Source organism: Netta rufina, assembly GCF_964035555.1.
Source record: "Netta rufina genome assembly, chromosome: 3".
Classification (NCBI taxonomy): domain Eukaryota; kingdom Metazoa; phylum Chordata; class Aves; order Anseriformes; family Anatidae; genus Netta; species Netta rufina.
In genome coordinates this window covers 12,956,518-12,977,804 of record NC_140125.1, presented here as the reverse complement: position 1 = coordinate 12,977,804, position 21,287 = coordinate 12,956,518, and the positions used below count along the sequence as shown (strand labels likewise).

Genomic DNA, 21,287 nt, shown 5'->3' with positions numbered 1-21,287 from the left:
GGCTGAAATGCTGAGCAGCTCCCAAGCACACCAAAGCCACCACTGAAAAAGTAACTACGCCTTCCCACAGGCAAAACATTTTCATGGAAAAACTTACTAGCCTGTTTATTTCCTTCTCACAACAGAGAAGAGCTTTGTATTTGTGAAGCAAAGCGGTAGACAGCAAAGGAATTTGATGGATTTTAGTGCACCCCTTGAACAGACAACTCATTACCCTTTATATTTGTTTTACCTTCTAACAAGGAAGGTTTTATCACTGCCTGTGCTCCACACACAGCACCACAACACAAGAATAGCTTATCCTAAATGTTTAGTGGTTGATTTTTTGTTTGTTTTTTAAACAGACAGGAGTATGAGATTTGACACTTCAAATACAGAAATCCTTACCTAGATTCTTTGTAGTGATTGTTTTCAAGCCAACAACTTGCAACGCACCAGCTCCAAGTACCAGTTGGCAGCTTCTAGAGTTGAAATACTACAAGACCAAAAAAAAAAAAAAGTTAATGAAAAGGTATGCTGACTCTGTAAGAACGACACATAGCCACAGTTTAGAAATACTATCATTAGAATTGTGCAAGGTTAAACAGATGATTACAAAATAAACAAAGGCACTACCAGGGTTCCACATACTCATACTACAGAGGAGTCCATGATTATTAACTAGTAAGACAAAAGGAACTTTTTTTTAAAGCCAATTTCAGCAGTCACTGGCCTGTAGTATTTTTTGACTCAGCTTAGGCTAAAGCACTCAAGGCAGTGCTTCATGAAATGGAAGTAGAAATAATGTTATTAAAAATACAGTTAGAAAGTCAGTGACTTCAGTCCGGGGACTAATTTCTGCTTTTGTATGAGACCTTTGGGTGAGGTTTCTCTGAGTCTAGAAATAGAGTATTAAGTCAGAGGTGCTGCAGACTAGCTACGTTCAGCCTTACTTTGAAGGCACTACACTAGCAGCTTTGTACTAGAAATCTAAAAAAATGTTCTTCTGAAACCAGGGCCTTGGACAAAGTGAAGGGTAAAAATCTCACCAGTTTTGCTAGGTAGAGTGGAGGGAGTAGAAGTGTTAATACCAGAACGGAAAATATCAAAAGGACTCGTTTCTAACTTTGGCTCCAGACTTTTCACACTGTTCACGTTACAGGAAGCTTGAAAAAAAACAAACTCACTGCTGCTGAAGTAGCCAAATTTGTGTTTATAACACTACAGAGTGCTGAGATCTAGGAAATGATGCACAGAAGTCTTGAAGCAACATCAAAAAACAAAGCTACAAGAATTCCAGGTATAATGGATGACTTTTGACTTGATCTTCCTAACTCAGCTCCAGCAGAAAGAAGTAATTAAATGCACACAGGCCAACGAGGTCTCTGGAAGGTTAAGGATGTGCTAAGAGGAACTGTCAGTCTTATTCTGGAATTCTGCTCTACCACTCAGCACAAGACCCAAAATACTCTAGCCCAGGTTGGGTGATGCAGCAGTGATGAAGGAACTGTTGCTGTTGTCCCTGAGCCCTGCTCTGAATGGACAGGAGTTCCAGTGCTCGTGTTTGAGCAGAACTGAGACACTGGGGTGGAAATCAGGAGGTTAAACCTAAAGAGATGGCACCTTTTCTTGTACTATTTTCAAGCTATTGCCTGAAACTAGTCACCAAACTCAGGACCGCAGGGGATGTGCTGTGAGCAGCAGATGTGCACCTGCTCTGGGCTGCTAGAGTAGCAAGTCGAGGGCAAAAAAAGCAACCCAGACCTAGTGCTCACAGCTGAACCTGAGCTACACGTGGTCCCTGAGCCGACAAGGGGCATAATCTACTCTGCTCTCAGTCAGAAGTCAGGATCTGAAACTGTCTGACATTCGCTTCATCCCCTCCTCCTGAAAAGCAGGGCCTTTTCTTATGCCTCCTGGTGGACTTCAGAAGCAGCTCCACTGAGCAGACATCCTACACAGCCTAAGCTCCTCTGAGGTATTTAGCTTAGGTTAGCGCCAGCTCATCAACTGTGTGGCAGACCATTAGAAGCATGTTCTATAAAGGATGATGGACGCTTGCACTCTCCCCCTGCCTTTCAGGGATATTGCTAACTTACCGGATGGCCTGTTGCAGACAAAGCAGCAAGGAAGTAGCGTGTCTGAAACATCAAAAGAGCAATACCCCCTCCTTGTGTCTGCTTGGAGGAAAGCATTTCCACATTCTGGAACCATGGCTGCAAACCTTCTCCTGTCTGTGCCAGGTAACTCCAGTAACAATGGTTGTGTTTTTGATCAAACACAGGTGTTGTTTCACTCGGGTTACAGCCACAGCTCGAATTTCATCATCTGGGAACCACTTCACAGCTTCCAATCACAATACAAACTAGCTCTTGTTACATTTGTCATGCAATTATCACACAAAGTACAGCAACTTGCAAGGACACCTTTAAGGAACTCTTATTTTGCCCAAAACATAAAAAAAAATGCACTTTTGTTTTGGTTCTTGTCATCTTTCTGATGGTCACCTCGCTGCCACAGATATAGGAACTACAACAACTGAACTGCACATGCTATTTGGGTACCAAGGAATAAAACATGCCTACTTCATGCAAAGCTCTAACGAGATATGGTAGGGAGAAAGACATAACACAGAGATGCAGATCTGGCCAAGTCTGAGGCAGCTGCTGCTGTTCTGCCTGCCTGCAAAAAGGTGCTGCAAGTCCTGTGTGAAGCAGCAGCTTGAGAACAAGGTGGAAAGAGAGGGATCCCAGTCCCAAACTAGCTTCATTCTCCTTGGATGGTACTTAGAAAGGGGAAGGTTTGCGGATGAAGCTGAGTGACAACTTCAGGAAGGAGTGTGCCTGTGTCTGGATATTCAGATAGGAACTACTAGCCAAAAGGAAGATTATTTAAAGGACTCTCTCCCCAGGTATGTTCCCTCCACAGCCCCTTTATGTAAAACCTACTTTTGCAGAGTATAATCTGTTGGTCTTTTATCAATTATGCTTATGTTCAGAACTCTAAAACCTGGTATAACCTTTGTGAGCAAAGACATCAGTGAAAAACTTGAACTGAATTAACCGGTGAGCTATGGATATATAAGAAAGGTTTTAGAAGCACTCACGTGCTCCTTTTATTCTTGTTTACTTGTATCACCTTGCAGTATCTGCGCTGTATCAGCTTTCATCTTCTCTAGAGAGAAGCAGATTAATAAAGGGCCTGGTCTTTCATCATCTTTGCATTTTACAACAGCAGCTTCATCCTATACTATTTTTCATGCTTCTACTGACCATATTTCTACCGACTTGTAGAAATCAAGGGAATAGGTTCCTTCCTGAATACAGATACATCTCGGTGACATCTGAAATCAAATCACTTCTCTGTCAGTAGCATTAATCCTACATTCACCCCGAAGGACAGGCAGCTATGACAAACACTACTAGATGGGATTTCAAACATCCCAGGTGACCAAAGCAAGGACGGCCTTCCCGACACAAGAAATTGCATCTTCAATTCCCTTAACTTAAAAACTTACCTTACAACACAATAACAAATGCAATAGTTTCTAGATAATTTGTATCATCTATATCAAGTCATAAAAGCATGCGAAACATTAGTGTAAGATATATTTGCTGCCCTGAATATTCTGGACAAGTACAGACCGTACATTTGGAGTCATACCTTCAGTAAATCAGACAGGCGGGTAAGCATGTCAGTGGTGATGGAAGGAATGTTATCCACACACTGGCAGTACTCAAGGATTATTCTTATTAACAGCAATACTGTCCTGCAAGAGAGGAAATAGCCAAATATGTTATCTCAGTGAACACAGGATATCACAAAATTACAAACAGGCCAGTCATGCTGATAGAAAGCTACCTAATGCTGGAGGCTACAGCATTAAATAAACCCAGTACCTGATCTGAGGTAAAAACTTAACATAAAAAGAATACCCGTTTCAGAGGGTGGTGTGTGGATAAAGCACTTAATGTATACGAGAGAAAACCTCTGATATTTATCAGCATAACTTCTTAATCTCCAAAAATAACTGTTGTAGAACTAGAAGCCTCTGTGCAGATGTTAGCTGGGGAAAAAGTCTAAAGCTCCTTTCTTGTAACACTCCATAGTTCTGGCCAACTTTGAGCAGGTATAATTCAGAGCCTGTAGACAACAGCCACTGAAAAGGATGCAACGGGTGCTGAGGAGTCAAAAAGAAAGAAGGCAGCTATCAAGGAACAGCACCAAATATTTAAAGATGCTGAGTACCTGTAACTTCCCATGAATTCAGTGGGGACCAGAGAATTTGGGAGGTACTGCATGGAATTAGGAAGACTCCACGCAGAGCAAGTACACTACCTTGAATTCAAATGCAGAGAAGACAAGAAAACTGAGGCCAGATCAAATTTCAGAGTAGATATTCTAACACTTCTAAATATAAATTCACTTTCTTCTTTTAGGCAAGAGGGTATGGAAAGAAGCAGAACAATTACTGAGAATAAGCACCTGAAGAATTCTGGGGGGGAACATCGAGCCTTTTTTTGGTGAATGTTTTTGATTTAATACAATGAAAATGTACGTAATACTGTGTGGAACAGTATTTGTATCGCTGTGAAGCTGACAATAGGTTTGTGGAGCTAAAAAGTTTCAAACGAGCAGAGATGAATTTTCTAATATATAGTCTATTAAGTATATTTTTATCCTTCAGAGTGTGTTCAAATGCTCCTACTTGACCTGAAATGCTCTTTTGCAGTGATATCTGTAGGCTGGCACTGAAGTTCTGAGCCATCAGCTTCTGTTTCTAATTGAACAACGGCACATCATCACGAAACAACGACAGCTGGTCAAAGACATTATGTAAATCAGCACTTTTCGGTTTAAGTTTGGGGTAAATTGATGTTAGGACTCTGGGGAGTGAGATCTTCCTGCTTTTACTCCCTCTCCAAAAACACTTTCATGTATATTTAATGCTTAAGCCTCTCAGTCTTCGGAAACACAGAATGCTTTTGAATGAAAGAAGTGTTTCAGTATTATGTATTTTAAAATCTCTCTGATATGGCCAGTTTTAAACTGTTTTCAAACATAAAGCAATCAGGATATCACGAAATAAGGAGTGCAGCTTCTGAGATAGCCCATATCTTATTTCTTATTCTGAGTAAGATAAGCAATTGTTCAGTAGTGGACTACTGTATTTTGCCAGAGATAACCTATACTGTAAGAAATAAAAACAATATTCTATGAAGATAAATCTGTATTTTCATGAGTAAGTGTCTTCATGAAATAATTGCTAAAAATCAAATGAAACCGTAAGTTCAGTCCAGTCATTCAGAGAATAAAAAGCATTTTAATATATAGAAGAGCTTGCTCTGCCAAGCACTGCTAAGAGAAAAACACATCTTACCCAACTGTTGCATATTTTTGTCCTTCAACAATAAGAAATTCAGTTGGCTTTCTCTCTTCAGTAGCTAAAACATTAGCAGAAAGGAAAAAGATGAGTTAAACTAAAAAGAAGCACAAAAAAATGCTAATTTCTAGAAACCAACCGTTCCCCAGCCCAAGTTTGAAAACAATGAATAAATCTTTGGAATATGTCTTTATTTAAAAAGTGTCACCCTTCATAATTAATGTAAGTAACCTTGCTGGTTGTATCTGCTAGAATACAGATGGGATTTTAGATGAAAAAAAAAAACAAAGTCCCACAGTCATTATGGATTTAGAAACTTCAAATGCAGCAGGTTAGAAATACAAGAAGAAAAGCAGAAGCCACTAGGTTTTCTACTGTGCATTCTCTAATGATTTGCTGTGTATATTAATATTTTAGCTTCAAACCACTACTTCCCTCAGTAGCTCTTAGTGATGCAGTTTTTCATGCTAAATTTGATGCCTCCAGTTTTCTATCTGCTTGAAGGAAGCAGCAAAAGCTTCTTCTAAGAGGAATAGCAGATGAGCATCTTTTGGTATTGTGCTCCATGATTTGGGTGAGTATTGCCTCATCTCACCCTCCATCTCTGCTGTGCTCGTTTTGGGGGAGCAGGGAGGGTTTCCACACCACGACAGTACTACAGTTTCCTCCTCTTTATCTCTTGCCATTTTCCTTCCCCTCTGTGTATATTTTCTTCGTGTTCTAGCTGTTCACACACATTTATCACTGCAATATTGGATGAGAACACCCACAAGGTAAAAATGCATTATGCAGTCCCATTTTGCGCATGGGGAAATGAGGCACAAGGAGGAAAAAAGTGACTTCTCTGAGGTCAAATGAGGTTTCTGTGGCGAGGTAAATAATTGAATGTACATAACTTTTCACTTCCATGAGCAGCCACGTAGCATGCTGCCTTTCACTGGAACAACTGGGAGATGAAGCCGTGGAAGAAGAGCTAGCACTGTTTTACACAAAAGGGACTGAGCACATGCACGTGCTACTCAGTCCCTTGCAGCATTTCAGCAGTATGTTCTGGGGGAAAGACTAAATTTCTGCATGGACTGGAAGCCTCTACAATGCGAATACTACTATTAAAAAGTAGCTCTCTTCCTGGGCTAACATTTAAATGGATTAAAAAAAATAAATAAATGTAAAGTTGGCCCAAGTTTTTTCTGTCAATGGTGTTGAAAAACAAACAAACAAAAAAAAACCCACCACTATCAATTTCCTTCCTTTTAGATTCTGCCCACAGAACCCAGAAAGCAAACACAGATCAGGAGTGACACAGTGACTTCAGAATATGTCCATCAACATTAACCAGCACTATTTGTTGATAACATGTTTAAATTCGAGTAATGGTAGAACTGCACGATACACACCTGTTGTTTTTTTTTCAGGGAGAGAAATTCTGCCATCTGACACAGAATCGACAAGATCCTGAAACTCAGCAGGAACTTCAGCCTGTTTCCAGCGCTCATTGTCCAAGAGTAGGCTGGTTATAAAGACAAAAGAAAGGAGGCTTAGAAAACAAAATACCTTGTCGTGACACCTCTCTTGCCTGTACTGCTGTGGAACCAAAGATACAGTAAATTAAAAAAAAAAAAAAAAAAAAAAAACACAAAACAAAACACAAAAAAAAACAGTGGTCCAAAATGTTACATTATTAATCCTTATTAGAAAGAGGTGCAGTAGCAAACGAGAAAAACACCCTCCTTGGCATAGAGATCTAACAATTCATTCATTCATGCTATCAGAGGACAAAGGACCCTTCTAGGGAGTAAAGATTCTCATGAGATCAGTGCCATTGAAATAATGTAGAAATACCAAAACTTTAAGAACTTACGATGGATGACAGCAAAAAAGACTTGATGTGTATTACTGGAAAGGCTATTTCCCAAGTGTGGTTTTTTTTTGTGTGTGTGTTTCTTATTATTTGTAATGTTTTTAAAAGCAGTTGGGAGTGAACTATCCTGGAGTTACTAACCGCTGAGATGGGACATTTCAGGCCTTCAAAATCACTTTGGAGTTCTCCCTGTAGCTACTAACTGCCTTTATTTAAATAATCATAGAACAATCCACTTTGAAGAAACTGTTATAAAAACTGTCAAAATCTAAAACCATTGAAAACAACTGCATTTTAGAACAGTGTTCCACACTGCCCCCACTTCTGCTAAGTACAACTGAATTACAAGCGTTCCAGGCAACAGAAGATCTGTGTTTGCATGGGAATGATAAAATTCAAGTAAGAAGATGAAGGCTTTCTACCCAGATACCTTAGCTTTGTCTTCCTCTCCTCGTGGAACCTATTCACAAATTTATTGGCTTGGCTCTGAAGTGCTCCTCGCAAGGACATGCTTTTTCTGCCGCAGATCTGCTCAGTGTCTAGGATGAAGCCTTCCATCAACCGCGAAAGAGCGACGAACTCATTGGAATTCAGCTTCTCTAGGAAGCCACCCTAAATGCAAAGAAAATCCTTGTAAGGAGACTTAGCACCACAAACATTCAGAGAAGCCATGAAACAATTAGTCAGCATGTCTGAGGGCTGCTAGTATTTTAAGAGGGGCATTATTTAACTCTAAATGAAACAAGGTAGGCTGACTGATAGCAAGCAGCTATCTCGTCACAGATATGCATTCTCTGCATGGAACTTCAAAGACAGCAAGTCAGAATATTAGAAAGGGAGAACAAAAAGTAGCAGAAACCCACATTGCCTTGCATTGACATGGTATGTTAATGCCTGTGTGCTCTGGGCTTTAATTAGCATCAGGCGCCTGTGACAGTGGGAACAGTGAGTTAATTTCAATTGAGAAAGCCATTTCAGAAGTCTCGCTCATTAAGCCACTAACTCGGAGTAACTGCTCATTAAGGATGAGACACCGACTGTGGTCTGGTCCGAGCTCCTTACCTTTGCTCTTGCCATGAGGAACTTGACTGAACGATCATGGCAGATATCAGAAGCGTTATAAAGCAGCTCTTGAATATTGTTTGCCAGCCTGCCCAGTTCCAGTTCAGTTAGCTTCATGTCATCGCTGATCCTACAAACAACAGAGCCATTTGCTTGAGCATCAATTTATAAAAAACAGTATTTCTGCTCACAGTTTGAAGGAGGAAAGAACCTTGCAGCAGCTGTCAAACACACAGTCAGTTAATCACCAAAGTCACGTTGTGCAGATGGGACCGTCCAAGCTGCTGTCAACATCACGTCAGTCCCCGTGACAAGCAAATGCACAACTGCACTGTCCTTAGATTTTGTTTTAATTCCATATCTTAATTGCTGCTAGTTGAGATAAAAAAGCACACAACCAGTATTAATACAGTAAATAGTAATGTTTACTGAACTAATCTTTAAGTGTTACTCCTGTAATATTTGAGTATCACAGCATTTTTCTTCCAGTGAAAGTATAAGGTCTGCCACAGATACTCTACACCTATTTTGCTAGCTTTTTAGCTTTCAGGCTCCTAAGTCTCTGTTCTTTAAAATAATCTTGTGGCTTGTCTGCTGTTTTGAAGCTAGGCGAACGGCAGAGCCATGCCATGTGCTAACTAGTTAAGATAACAATCTTTTGGTCTAGTCTGGCTGTTCAAGTGCTGACAGTGCGAGAGGAGGGAGAAAACCTGGGATGCTACAGCACAGCAACAGGGCTAACGTTGCCATAATTACCTAAGTTTATTAGCCCTCTCCGTATGTGGGGCAGAGGTACAAGGAAAACCAGAAAAGGGATGAAACAAGTTCATTTTGGAACAGTTTCACACCAACCTCAGACGCTCTGTCTGGATGGTCTGTTTCTAGCCAACTTGGCTAACTGCTCCGGGCCATTTGGGATCCAACTCCTTCCTGCTTCCTTGCTCCTCACCGTAACCCCCTGGACTCCTCACTGCGTTATTTTTTCACAGCATAGGATGGGTGTTGGGATATACCCTGGCCTGGATCTCTTAAGCACAACATATTTAAAATAAATTCTCATTCAGCCAGCATTGTGATTTAGAGGGGGAAGGTCCCTACCAAATCTGACACAGGAGGATTGACACCCAAGTACCAATCAGCAGCTGTGAGCAGGCCAGTCGCTACCTTCCATCCTTCAGCAGGGTAAGAAGTGGTATTTCAATTTCGCTTCATAAAACTTAGGATCCAGACGTGCTGGCTTTTGAAGTGGCTCAGAGCTGAGCCCCACACGTGTTATGCCTGGTTCTTTTACAAAGGCAGCTGACTTACAGCCATAAATAAGGAACGCATAAAAGGTTGTTCAAGAAGTTTATAGCTCTGGAGTCAGGAGCACCACAGGGCAGCACTGCCTACGTTGCCAAAGCACTGAGATGTATTTGTCTAATCATACAAGTCACAGAGTTGACAACGAGCAGAAGATTTTTCACTAGGATTCACCAAGGTGTGTTCCATGAAGCCAGCTTAAAAGAGAAAGGAAAAACTAGCCACGGTGAACGTGTGCAGGGAACAGAGATGCCTTTGCCAGCTAAGGCCATGACAAACGATCTGTGCCTTTTATGTAGGTCAGACTTTGCATTTTCCCCTGCTTTCTACACAAGAAGGCTCCCCAGTAAAACAGACAGCAGAAGGGGCCCTTTTCTGTAAGGAGTGACAAAATCAGTACCTATACCACTGCACAGAGATGAAAACAAAGCTAACAAAACAAAGGCAAGACAGGGACGGTGCAGTCAGATGGCAGACAGCATGGGCAACCACAGAAAGCCACTCCACACCATTTGCCTGGAAAAAGACATTCCTCCAAAGTAAGTTTTGTACCACACAAACAGCCCCTAGCGTCCACCACCTTGTCTCTGTTAACTTACATCATCTCCACTCCTCCTGGAGTAACGGAAGAGGACGTTTGCTCTTTGCTGGATGAGGAATCGGTAGTGCATTCTGGTTCGGAGACTGAATCGCTGCTACAGGGCTCGCTGTTTGGGGAAGTGTTTCTTTGAGAGGTAGTGTCAGCTGCTACGGGCGGGAGGTCCGCTTCGCCGAACGCGTCGCTTATAAACATGCCCTCGTGGGTCAGGTAAGCCACTTCTGTGTCCACCGTGCTGTCTTTAACAGAGTGCTTTTGTAAGGTGTCCTCCAGGTCTCTGCTTCTTTGGTTCTTGTCTAGAACCAAGAGAACCACGCTACGGATAGTATTTAACGTTGCCTGGAATCAAACATAACTTTTATTACACAGCAAAAGAGAACCCCGTACCACAAGCCCGCACTGCAAAGATTTTCTTTTTCCCCGCAAAATTAAACTAAATCCTGGCTTTATTTTCTGTTGCGCAATTAGCATTCAGAGGCAGACCCATCTGTCTTTGATGGTAACCAATATCAGATGTTTCTGAGAATAGTGAAAGAAACCTCATTTGGAGCAATCTGACACATACAAAAGTTCTGCCCTAATCCCCAGCAGCCTGAAATGGATGTAATCACGCTACAAGAGGTATTATCTCCTCCCCAATGCTCTCTTTGTTAGCACTAATCATTTCTGCCCTGGATGCCGATATTCACATATCCCTCTTTCAATCAGAAGTTTGAACTCTATAATCAAAATGAACACCTTGAAACTTCAAATGGGAAGCGGCTTCATCCCATGTCACATCTGAACCAGCTATAAGAAAATCTCGGTAAATGAACGTCTTACCTTTATTCTCTTGAGGAAGATGGTAAACTTAGAGAAAATATCCTTCAGTAAGTCAAACCACTGAGGAAAATTCATCATCCTTATCTGGTCTGCAAGCCTAGAAAAAGAGCAGTATTCAGTAAACAGCAAATATTTACTAACCATGCTGACTACTGGCATATAAAGGATATAACTATGCTATAGGTAGAATTGTAAATATAAGGAAAACTGTGCAAACTTTTATCTGGCAACACAACAGACATGACCTGAACAACAGTCATGATTAACACAGCGTATGCAAGTGGAACGGGGAAGGAGGTGTATAAAATTAGATCATGTTAGAGAAAAAAGCCTCACATTTACCATTTTCCAGGGCATAGTGCTCTTTTCCCCCAGGTAAATATGTGTTACTATCAAGGGAGGGAGTTAATAACAGTTTCACAAATCATGTAGAAAAAAAATAGACCACAAAAAAAAAAAAAAACATTTTGCAAGTATTACAAAAGCCGTACTTTTAAGCCCATTTTGCTGCATTGCAATGAGACCACTTCTGCTATTAAAGTGCAAGTCAGCTCTTTGAGGCAGAGGGCAGAAAAGTCACTGGCCAAACAGAAGTTAAACCCTCTACTACAGAGTTAGGGCCTAGCTGCAGAATAGTAAACGTTGGAGAATGGTGAACAAATTTCCAAATGTTTAAAAATGCTGCTGTGCCCAGTCTTTTCTCAGTTTCAGCACGAACACCAGGCAGATTCTGCTGCTCACTTTGCTTTATCAACTAGTCTGCTTGGTTTTCCTGTTTTGGGGTAACCCTTTACTGAGCCAAAAGGATCAGAGCCACAGAAAAACAGAGGCTGGGGGGGGATCCTCTGGAGCTGGGACCTCTGAAGGTCCCGTGTCCAAACCCTGCTCAATGCAGGTCCAACTAGATCAGGCTGTTGAGGGCCATGCCCAGAAAAGGGTTGAATATGTCCCAGGACAGAGATCCCACAGCCAATCTGGGCCTCTTTTCCAAGGTTAGACCACCCTTACAGTAAAACCTGTGTTTTTTAAGATTCAGTTAGCATTTCTCAGCTCCCAACTTGTTCCCTGCTTGCCCTTCGTCCTCCCCTTGCCCTCCTCTCGGAGGAGCTTGGCTGTGTCTCCATCTGTACCAGAACTCTCCTGTAGGAGAGCTGCAGGCAGCTCACCCCTGAGCTCTCCACTCCTGAGGCTGAACAAAACCAGCTCCTTTGAGCACTGCCCTCTGCTGGATCTAAATGCTTTTCTTATACTGGGGAGCCCGAAACTGAGCACAGCCACCAGACGTAGCTTCACAAGTGCCAACAGAGGGGAAGGATCATTTCCTCCACCTTTTCTCCTGCAAAGCTGCTCCGAAGCCAGCCAGCCCCTGCCTCTCATCCAGCAAAGGGTTGCTCCCCCCCAGGTGCAGGACATGGCATTTGCCTCTGCTGGGCTTTGTGAGGGTCCTGCTGGCCCATTTCTTAGAGCTGGTGTTGCCTGATCTCCTCTCCAGGTAGCTCCTGTTCTCATTCATATGGGAGGGATCAAAACTACTGACACATTTTGGTACAAAATCCCACGTTGTAGCAACAGGGAATGCCTTCAGGTAGTTAACACATGCCTAGATATGGTAGTTTAGGCTTCATGCAATGAGGGTCAGAGAATTTTAGTATTTATTTGAGCAGTAGATTTAATTTCAGGGAAAGATTTGTAGCATTAGAGTCTGAACGAGAAAAGGAATATGCAATATTCTCGCAGAGGCAGACAGGAGCAGAGGCTCACGGTGAAACAGAAGGGTAATCCTTGGTTACAGGGAAACTGAAGCAAAAATTAGAACGGTTAATTTATCTGTGCTGAAAGCATCCGTCTCCTGTCCCCCACCCACCACAAAAAAAAAATAATCTAGCTGTATACTTACTTAACAACCACTTCTGTATCTATTTCTTCTATCTGCGATACCGTATTAACCACACACTGTCAAATTTAAAGGGGAAAAACAAAACAAAAAAAAGATCTTAGCTTCTAACTGCTGCTGAATTTCATCGCATGCACAATAAGCCTCAAGTTAAATAAGGAGAAAGAAAACCAAAAAGGAAAGACATGTTTGTAGCATTTAACAGCTTGTTTCTCTAAGGAGAAAAAAAAAAAACAATGAAAACAAAACAAAACAACAAAACAAAAAAACAAGACACCCCCCCAAACATCTAGTTGCAGAATAGATGGACATTTGTTGCTAGATTTCTCCACGCTGATTGCTGTGCTGTGGCCTTTTCTTAAAGGATGCTGTGGGGTAACACCTTCAGCTCGTACACATGAAGCTGGACTTCAGGTCTCCAGAACGATCAATTTTCATCCCAAACCCATTGTTTTACAGCGATTTGCTCACTGATCTCTTTTCACGTTACTGCCTTGTAAGCCCATGGTACAAATAATTTTTTTTTTAGATTGAAGGAGGGGTTTTCTTCCAAATATCAATCAATAACCTGACGAAATGAGTCAGCAGCATACCTTTACGTGGCTGTGTACAACCCAGTGACTGAGGGCAGCCCTCTCAAGCTACACTGATTTTACCTGAGCTTTGCATAATGGTGGTCAGTACAGAAGCTTCTTGAAAACAGACCTTGTTCCTGAACTATGCAGTGAGTTAGTGAAGTGCTTACAGATCTCTGCTCTTCCACTTGCCTGGCAGTAAAGAGCTACTGAAGTACTGACCAAAACAGCCCAGCATCGCGCCTGAACAGGAAACACATTTGAGACATGGGAGGGAAATGGTTTCCTCTACTAAGGAAAAATGGCTTTGCAAGTTCAGACAATAGGCCACAACGCAAACATATTCCACAAGCCACGCAGAAATACTCTGAGCCTGTCACTTTTCCCAATTTAATGCAAAAACTTATATTGGAAGTTGATTAAACTTCATCTACATGTATTACTGAGCAGAGGTGGCTGAAAAAATCACGACGTAAAGACAAATATTCCCAGCAGAATGGGGAAAGCAATGTATGGCTGAGGGTGAGCAGGAAAACAGAGTGCTACCTGCCCGCTATCTGAGCAAGCAGAATTTAAAGAGAAAAAGGTCTCCTCGTGGCTGCCTACATAGGCAAGTGAAAAACCAGGAGACTGATGGGCAGATAACAGGTTTATCCTGGTGTTGCCCATTCATGCAGCAGTACACAGAAGGTGTATGCCCTTGTTTTTCTAGGCTTACAGTAACAAAGCATGACTAGAAAGCAGTGCTTGCTCTCACCCACTGCTGAGCTTTCAGGGAGCTGGGCAGTGACCCAGCCCAGCTCCCCACTGCTTTCAGGTGGGAAGGAAACAAGTAGTGAGAGGTAGGGGCACTAAACATGATCTAAATTGCTTTCTAAAGTGAGAAAGGACTCGTATCATAGCCAAGTCCTTACATGAAGCGGTTGTGCAGTCACACACATCTTTGTCTTCTCATCCTGCCACCAGAAGCATCAGCAACACTGGCTTCTGTTATCTACACCCACCCTGCTCAACCAGATCAACAGAACCACAGGGCTGCAGTCCAAGACGGACTTGGGAAGCTAACCTGGCCTAAAACAAAACCTTTAAAATAATAAGAATTAAAAGAATTCCAAACTTTTAAAAGCTGGAGAAGTTCCCAATCTGATTCACAACACAGCTGTGAACTCTAAAGGCAAACCCACCACCTAACTGTCTCCCAGTCTTTGGGATACACATCACAACCTGACTCCTGAAATGATCACATCTCTATAAGGCGGAAAACCCCACCCCTACGTAATACCCCACATGTACATGCAAACAAACAAACGAGATGAGTAAAAAAATGAAACTCCAAACATGTTCAAAGTTCAGCCTGAGTTTTTGTTTGTAAACAAAAGCCATCATGTCACTGTTCAAAAACAATCCATGCATTTTTCTCCAGAGAAGGCAACTGGAGTTATTTGTTCATGTTTTGGTTTTAGCTGTTTTTATCTACAAAGACTTTTGGTTTGAAAATACAGATATACTGCCCTAAGTGGCGTGCAACCAGACTAATGCGGGCAAAGGTTCATTTTTGAAGTAATTCTTACAGGCAAGCAGCTCTACCTGCATCATGAACTCACCTTGCTCTCTTCAGAAAAGGCAGGGATGTTTTCCAGCTTTTAGCCACGTGCCTATACTAGGTCTGGGCTAGCACTGAGGCAAGTAATGTTTTCTGTATTATTTGCTGGTGATTTTTTCTTTTCAAATGGGATTTTTCTTGGTTCTTTTTTTAATGTGCTTACACCAAGAACCCAACTTTTTGTTGTTCGTGTGTTTTTTTTTTTGGTTGTTTTTGTTTTGTTTTTTGAAATGGTATTATGACACAACTATACTATTTGGGAAAGCTGTGTACTTAAAAAAAAAAAAAAAAGCTAAAATCAGTGGATTCAGAATAATGGCAATCACATAGAGAAAGCTGTGATCTTCAGCCATACTTGTGCTACTTGTACCTACTCCTTGCAGAAAGTCATCTCTGCAAACAGACTTTTGTGCTTCAGGAAGTCCTTTGTGTTGTAAGCTCAGCTGCTCTAAACATGAGATCATTCACCACCAAAACATCTCAAAGTTGTTCTTAACTACTTGAAAAACAACAACAAAAAACATTTTTAAGAGGTTGAGGCAACCTTGTCAGGTGAGTTTGAAACATTTGGCTTACCTGTTTAATTATGTTCTTTGCGGTAATAATCATTTCATCTCCGTATATTTCATAAAAGTTGAGATTTCTTTGCTTTAAAAGTCCAAATACTAGTGATACAAGTCTCTCCTATCAAGAAAAAGAAACGCATTAAAACCATCAAGACGAAAACAAGAAACAATTTTAAGAATCTTCACAGCAATTAGAGTTCACATATCAAACACGCAGTGGACAGAATTTAGATCAGTCCAGTGCCTTGAGACTACTGTCATGGTTTAACCGTACAAAGTTTCCTGTGGCAATACCAGCTAACGGAGTCCCTTCCTCACAGTTATTTTCATTCCTGTTCCTCAGCTGTGCTCGTGCAATTGTGCTTGAAAACCTACGTATTTCCTAAGATTAATGAGTTTCCTTACCGCAAGCGAGAATGACGCTCGACACAATTGCACCAGCACAAGTGAGAGGCTACCACGTCGCAGCATCGAGACGGGGAGAAAGTGCAGGGCAGAAGTGGGAATATTTAAATACTACTGCCACTCACCACATTGCACAAAACCCACAGGTTAGACAAGACTAAACAATTCGTAGGGTCTAGCAATTATGGCAGAATTGCACAGGTAAGATCCAGAAGAATGTGTATTTTTTTCTTTTTGAGCCAGAAAAGATCTTTTTCTGGCTCAAAAGCAGTCACAATAGCTTAATCTTCAGAAATTTATGATCTTTAAAGGAAGATACCCTGCAAATGAAGTGTGTACTCAGGGCAACCATATGCTTGATGTAAGTACTCTTAAGTGCATAGGGAGGCAGAATAAGAATAACATGCACAGCTTTCACTGCAAAACTGAAGTTTTATGGTCAAGCAGATACAAGGGTTCATGTTCTCTTCCACTTACATGTTGAGGTTCATGAAGTGTCCAAACTAAAACTCACTATACATTTCAAATGTATAGTTAGAAATGATTATTTAAAAATAAAATAAAATAAAGCAGGACTGGATTGCAGTTCCGTATGGTTAGTTACAATTATTTAATTAGATCAAGTACAAATAGGTGTGGGAAAAATTTGGATGAGAAATTGTGCAAAATGATAATGTTGCTACCAGGGACCCGAATTAATTAGCTGGTGCTAATTAAGGATGTTACAGATGCAAACATATTCATCAGACAGTTTATTTCAATAACAGACGTACCTCTTCTAGAATTTGGCAATCATCTTCTAGGGGTCTATTTAAATCATTGCGAGCATAAGTTGAAAACTCCGCAATCATCATTTTATCTATCAGCTTTTCCAGTTCACAAAGCTGTGAGCCAAGATGCCTAAGAAAAACAGCCATTGAGATATGAGCTCAATAATCAACCTGAAAATGAATCATTAGTTCACAGCTGAAGAAAATAACCACCCAGCAGGTAATTTCCATGCAATCAATGCTGGCTTAATGGGAGGCGCAAATCTTTCAGTTCTTAGAGCAGCTGAAACCACACATTTTTCAGAGGCACCATCACCTTGCAGCAAAAACATATGGACTTGAATGTTAATGGAACGTTAAAATTGGATGCAAGACTTTGTCGGAAGATGCTGAGCACCCTCTCTTCCCAACGAAGGGAACCAGAACCAAGAATACTCAGTGCTTGACTGTATCTAGCTGTTAAATGCTTCTTTTGCTGAATATTCTTCCACTTCAAACATTTGAGCTTTTAATACAGTCAAGGTATTTACTTTACATGACTGAGATCCAGGAGCAGCTTCACAAAACAGAATGGCTTTCAGAGAACACAAGAATTTTAAAGTGTTCAATTTTTATACCATTCAGATTTAAAAATACATTTTCATATATCACAGATTTTAAACCATATTTTGCAAACTGTTTTCATACAAAGCCATGAGGGAATTTCTCCCATCAGATATGTCAAGTAGTCTTTAGAAGTCATGCAGCCAGAGAGACTTTTAGCAGAGTAAGAACAAAATTGAGAACTTCAGAGATGCCAAACACTCCCAAGCTTTCCAGCTTCCAGTAACCATTGAGATCACCAAGTATCTGTAACAATCAGCCCCATTTATTTAAACCCAATGTAACCTACCCTCTCATGCCTCGTAAATATGGAAATATCCAATAAGAGCTGGACAACTGTAGTTGGGCTACAATCCCCTTAAGTAAAATTGTTAGTGCAGGGCAAAAATTAATTAAAAGCTTACAGATGAGAACAGTGCTTCCAGGTGTCAGTGTTTTGCTGTATGACGTCTGATTTGCCAACACAGCCGTGTAAAAACGTACTGGATCTCCAACACCCCAAACAAGGATTGAAAAAACAACATAAAAACTGGCAGTAGAGATTTGTAATTTAATCAACACGTTGTTTGTTCATCTTTTTAATTAAAAAGACGAACTTGCAAATGTTAAAGAGCTCGAGAACTGTAATTCTACCCTACAATAGTTGCTAGGAACGATCATAACGCTGTAACTGATACGTATAATCATAGGGGATATTAACCTATGTTAAAGACAGCAATTTGCATTGAATGATGCTGCACTACGGCTTGATTTAAAGCTAACAATGTCTGTTTAACAACAAACTCCACAAGCTGTCACACACAATACACTAAAGCAACAAGTTTGTTTTGTTTGGTTGTGGAAAAAAAAAAGATACTGAATATTTTAGGGAAAAAAAAGAGATTAAAAAAAAAAAGAGATAGTAATTACTTGGAAACTTCTCTCTCCTCCAAATAAAACAGGTATTTATCTCACTTGAGAGCTGCAGCATTCGTGCTCACAGCAAACCACAAACAGTCATTCACTATTTTGTGGAAAAAAGCTGAAGTATTTGTGTATGGCATTAATTTATTATTATTGTTTTCCAAACCAACATTCTACTGAGCAGTTTTCATCAAGATCCCCATCTTTTCATTGCACATTATTTCTCCAGACATGCAACACACAGAGGCTATTGTAAGAGTTGGGAGCAAGCGTGCTGGGTTTGTCAGAGACACAGAGCTGCGTTTGCATCCCTGGTGGGGCTGAGGAGTGAGGCTGCATTTAATTCAGCTTTCTGAGCCTTTACTATCCAAGGCAGAGAGGACTTTTCCCACTCATATCACTTTTTAAAGAAGTAAATAAATTATTTTTTAATTCTACCATACCAATCAACTAGGCATTATTCACAGACATTGTTTTTCATAGACGAGATATTTACCTGCAAGTATGTACCACATCTGATTGTGAATTTAAAATAAAGACACATTCTTGGAACATCAAATATGACAACAGAACTGCATCCTCTGCTAGCACTGTATGTAACTTAGCTTACCTGATTGCAAAAGAAAGCTAATTCTGATTGATGTCTCAGGTTTGTAGAAGTACACTCAGTATCAGTAATGTAAATACAACTATGACTTGGTCAAGTTTATCAGCTTAAAAAAAAAAAGTGGGATATTTTTCTTTTAAGGACTTTTTCTGAGTTTTTCCTGCATAAAATTTGATTCTTTTTCTAAACCAGCTAAAAGGGGTGTTACAAGCAGAGCTTGTCAGCACAGATGGACCACAGCAGTAACCGTATAAAGTTCTCAATATTCATGTTGCAGTTATTGAGCAACAACCACGTTTTTAACTACAAAAACTGGAAACCCTTGGGTTGCAGGAACCACGTAACCTCAAAACCAAACAGAAAAATAGCATCAACTTATGAAACTAAGTAGGCAGCTCCTCAACTGGCTAACACAAATCTCTAAGCCTATTTAACATACACTGCTTCTACCAGCATCGTATCACAGCGGCAGCTTTGCATATGACACTGTTGTAGTGAACACAGCAGTTATGATAGCTTTTTTTGCACCAGCTGAAAGGATTCTGATGTACTGATGCTCCTGCACATCACAGAGGACCCTGCCCAGTGCAGCACCATCTCCCAGACAGAGCTCTGAGTATCCACCATGAACAGCAGCAACCAGCACAGGACCCTGGACTCAGTAACCCCCATGACCATAGCAAACACAGGTGAAAAACCAGCAGCAGGAGCTCAGGCAGCACCTTCCCACTGTTTCTTCCCAACTCTAGCAGCTTATAGAACTGGATTTCTCAGTGGGATGAACCCCTCTCAGGAGGATGCACCCCTGGCCGTGGTAAATACAGCTCTCCCCAAGAGGAGGTGCTGCTGAACACATCCCATCTGACCAGCTGTCAGCCTCAGACCACATTTTGAGTCATGGTTTCATAGCTTTGCACTGCCTTTTGCTTACAAAGCTTCTTCCAGCACAAGGACAGGCTGGAGGCAGAACTACTCTGCATGAGGATTGCAGACCACCGCTTAGAAACATCTCTCAGCTCTGGGCTACAAACCCTGCAAGATGAAGGTCCAGTCACTGCTCAGGTGCACTCCCCTGCACCCCTAAACCACCTGTAGACAAGAATGGAGTACAGAGCATCTCGATATTAAAAGTTCACCAAAATAAAATATATTTGACACATGCAGCAGTCACATTACATATGCTTTACTTACATGTTGTACCATGTCCTCTAGGAATGAGCAAACACAGGTAAAACCACCCCCATCAGCCAGCAGAATACTTGACACCCTCTAGCTCTGTTTGCTTTTTATTACTTTCCTAGACGGTTACCTACCGGAAACTGTGAATGCCTTGAAGTTCTTGCTGCAACACCTCCTGCGTTGTTGCTATTAAGTCCAAAGCTCCAACAAACTCAGAAGTGGACAACAGCAACTGTACCGTGGGCTGCGTTTGGTGTACAGTAGCCATTAGCTTCAGTTTATTGTATGCTTTTATACAGTTATTTCTGGTGAGCGACAGTCTTAAAACTCGGAGTGATCCTTCACACATCACTTTATCAATTTTGGAGATTTTCTCTCGAAGTAATTTTACAGCCTGGGAGGTTTTCCTGAGGTAGTCCTGCAACTCATGCTGAGAGGTCATTGCATGGAAAAATGCTTCAGAGCGCAGAGAAATCTGATGAGCAATATTGACTTCCACAATGTCCAGGTAATGGCTCAGCTGGGAAGAGGGAAGAAATTGAAAGGCATTGTTATGGCTTGGCATGTTCATCACCGTGAAAACATACATTGAGAGTACAACCAAAATGTCTTACTGTATCACAAGGACAATTTGCTAATAACAAAAAAATGCTATAATATTATATTAAACCCTTTATCAGAGTAACAAGCAAATACCACCTGGTGTGGTTTGCTCATTTGTTTCTCAATGAGCTCAAAAAATCACTTTGGGAAGGCTGACCTGATGCCTCTCCTGCTTGAAAATGACAAGAGAGAAAGCCAAATAGTTTTAAAATACCCAAGTTTTTGTACCACAGGGGTTGGCTTGCAAGTAAGGACAGCATACATATGCAAATATACTACGTACTTAGAGCCATTCAAGTTGATAAAAATGCATCATGACCGCACTTGATGGCACGGCTCTGGGTCTGCTCAGTTAAAAGGCTGCAGAATCATCTTTATAGAAAAATCCTCAAGAGATGTCTGGCTACCGTTGCTTTTTGCCAGCCAGTTGGAGCTCCTGCTAAGGTTATTTCATGTCTGCTGACACTGTGGGACTCCAGAGACAGAGCATACCTACACGTTTGGAACCTGAGACTCAAATTCTTTCTGTCGAACAAATTCCAATTCTTTGTGTTACCAGGCCACTGGGTTGG

The 21,287-nt window shown here is 41.1% G+C and overlaps 1 protein-coding gene across 1 annotated transcript in view; it reads right to left on the bottom strand.

Moving 5' to 3' along the window:
- VPS54 (VPS54 subunit of GARP complex) overlaps positions 1 to 21,287 on the bottom strand; it is a 48,358-nt gene that overhangs the window by 8,416 nt on the left and 18,655 nt on the right. The window contains exons 8-19 of the mRNA XM_084283677.1: positions 20,247 to 20,632; positions 16,824 to 16,950; positions 15,656 to 15,763; positions 12,905 to 12,960; positions 11,008 to 11,104; positions 10,187 to 10,524; positions 8,286 to 8,415; positions 7,654 to 7,835; positions 6,760 to 6,872; positions 5,360 to 5,423; positions 3,643 to 3,748; positions 388 to 475 (exon numbers count right to left, since the gene is read on the bottom strand). Of these exons, the coding sequence (XP_084139803.1) occupies positions 388 to 475; positions 3,643 to 3,748; positions 5,360 to 5,423; positions 6,760 to 6,872; positions 7,654 to 7,835; positions 8,286 to 8,415; positions 10,187 to 10,524; positions 11,008 to 11,104; positions 12,905 to 12,960; positions 15,656 to 15,763; positions 16,824 to 16,950; positions 20,247 to 20,632 (1,795 nt within the window). The remainder of the gene's footprint in view (positions 1 to 387; positions 476 to 3,642; positions 3,749 to 5,359; positions 5,424 to 6,759; positions 6,873 to 7,653; positions 7,836 to 8,285; positions 8,416 to 10,186; positions 10,525 to 11,007; positions 11,105 to 12,904; positions 12,961 to 15,655; positions 15,764 to 16,823; positions 16,951 to 20,246; positions 20,633 to 21,287) is intronic.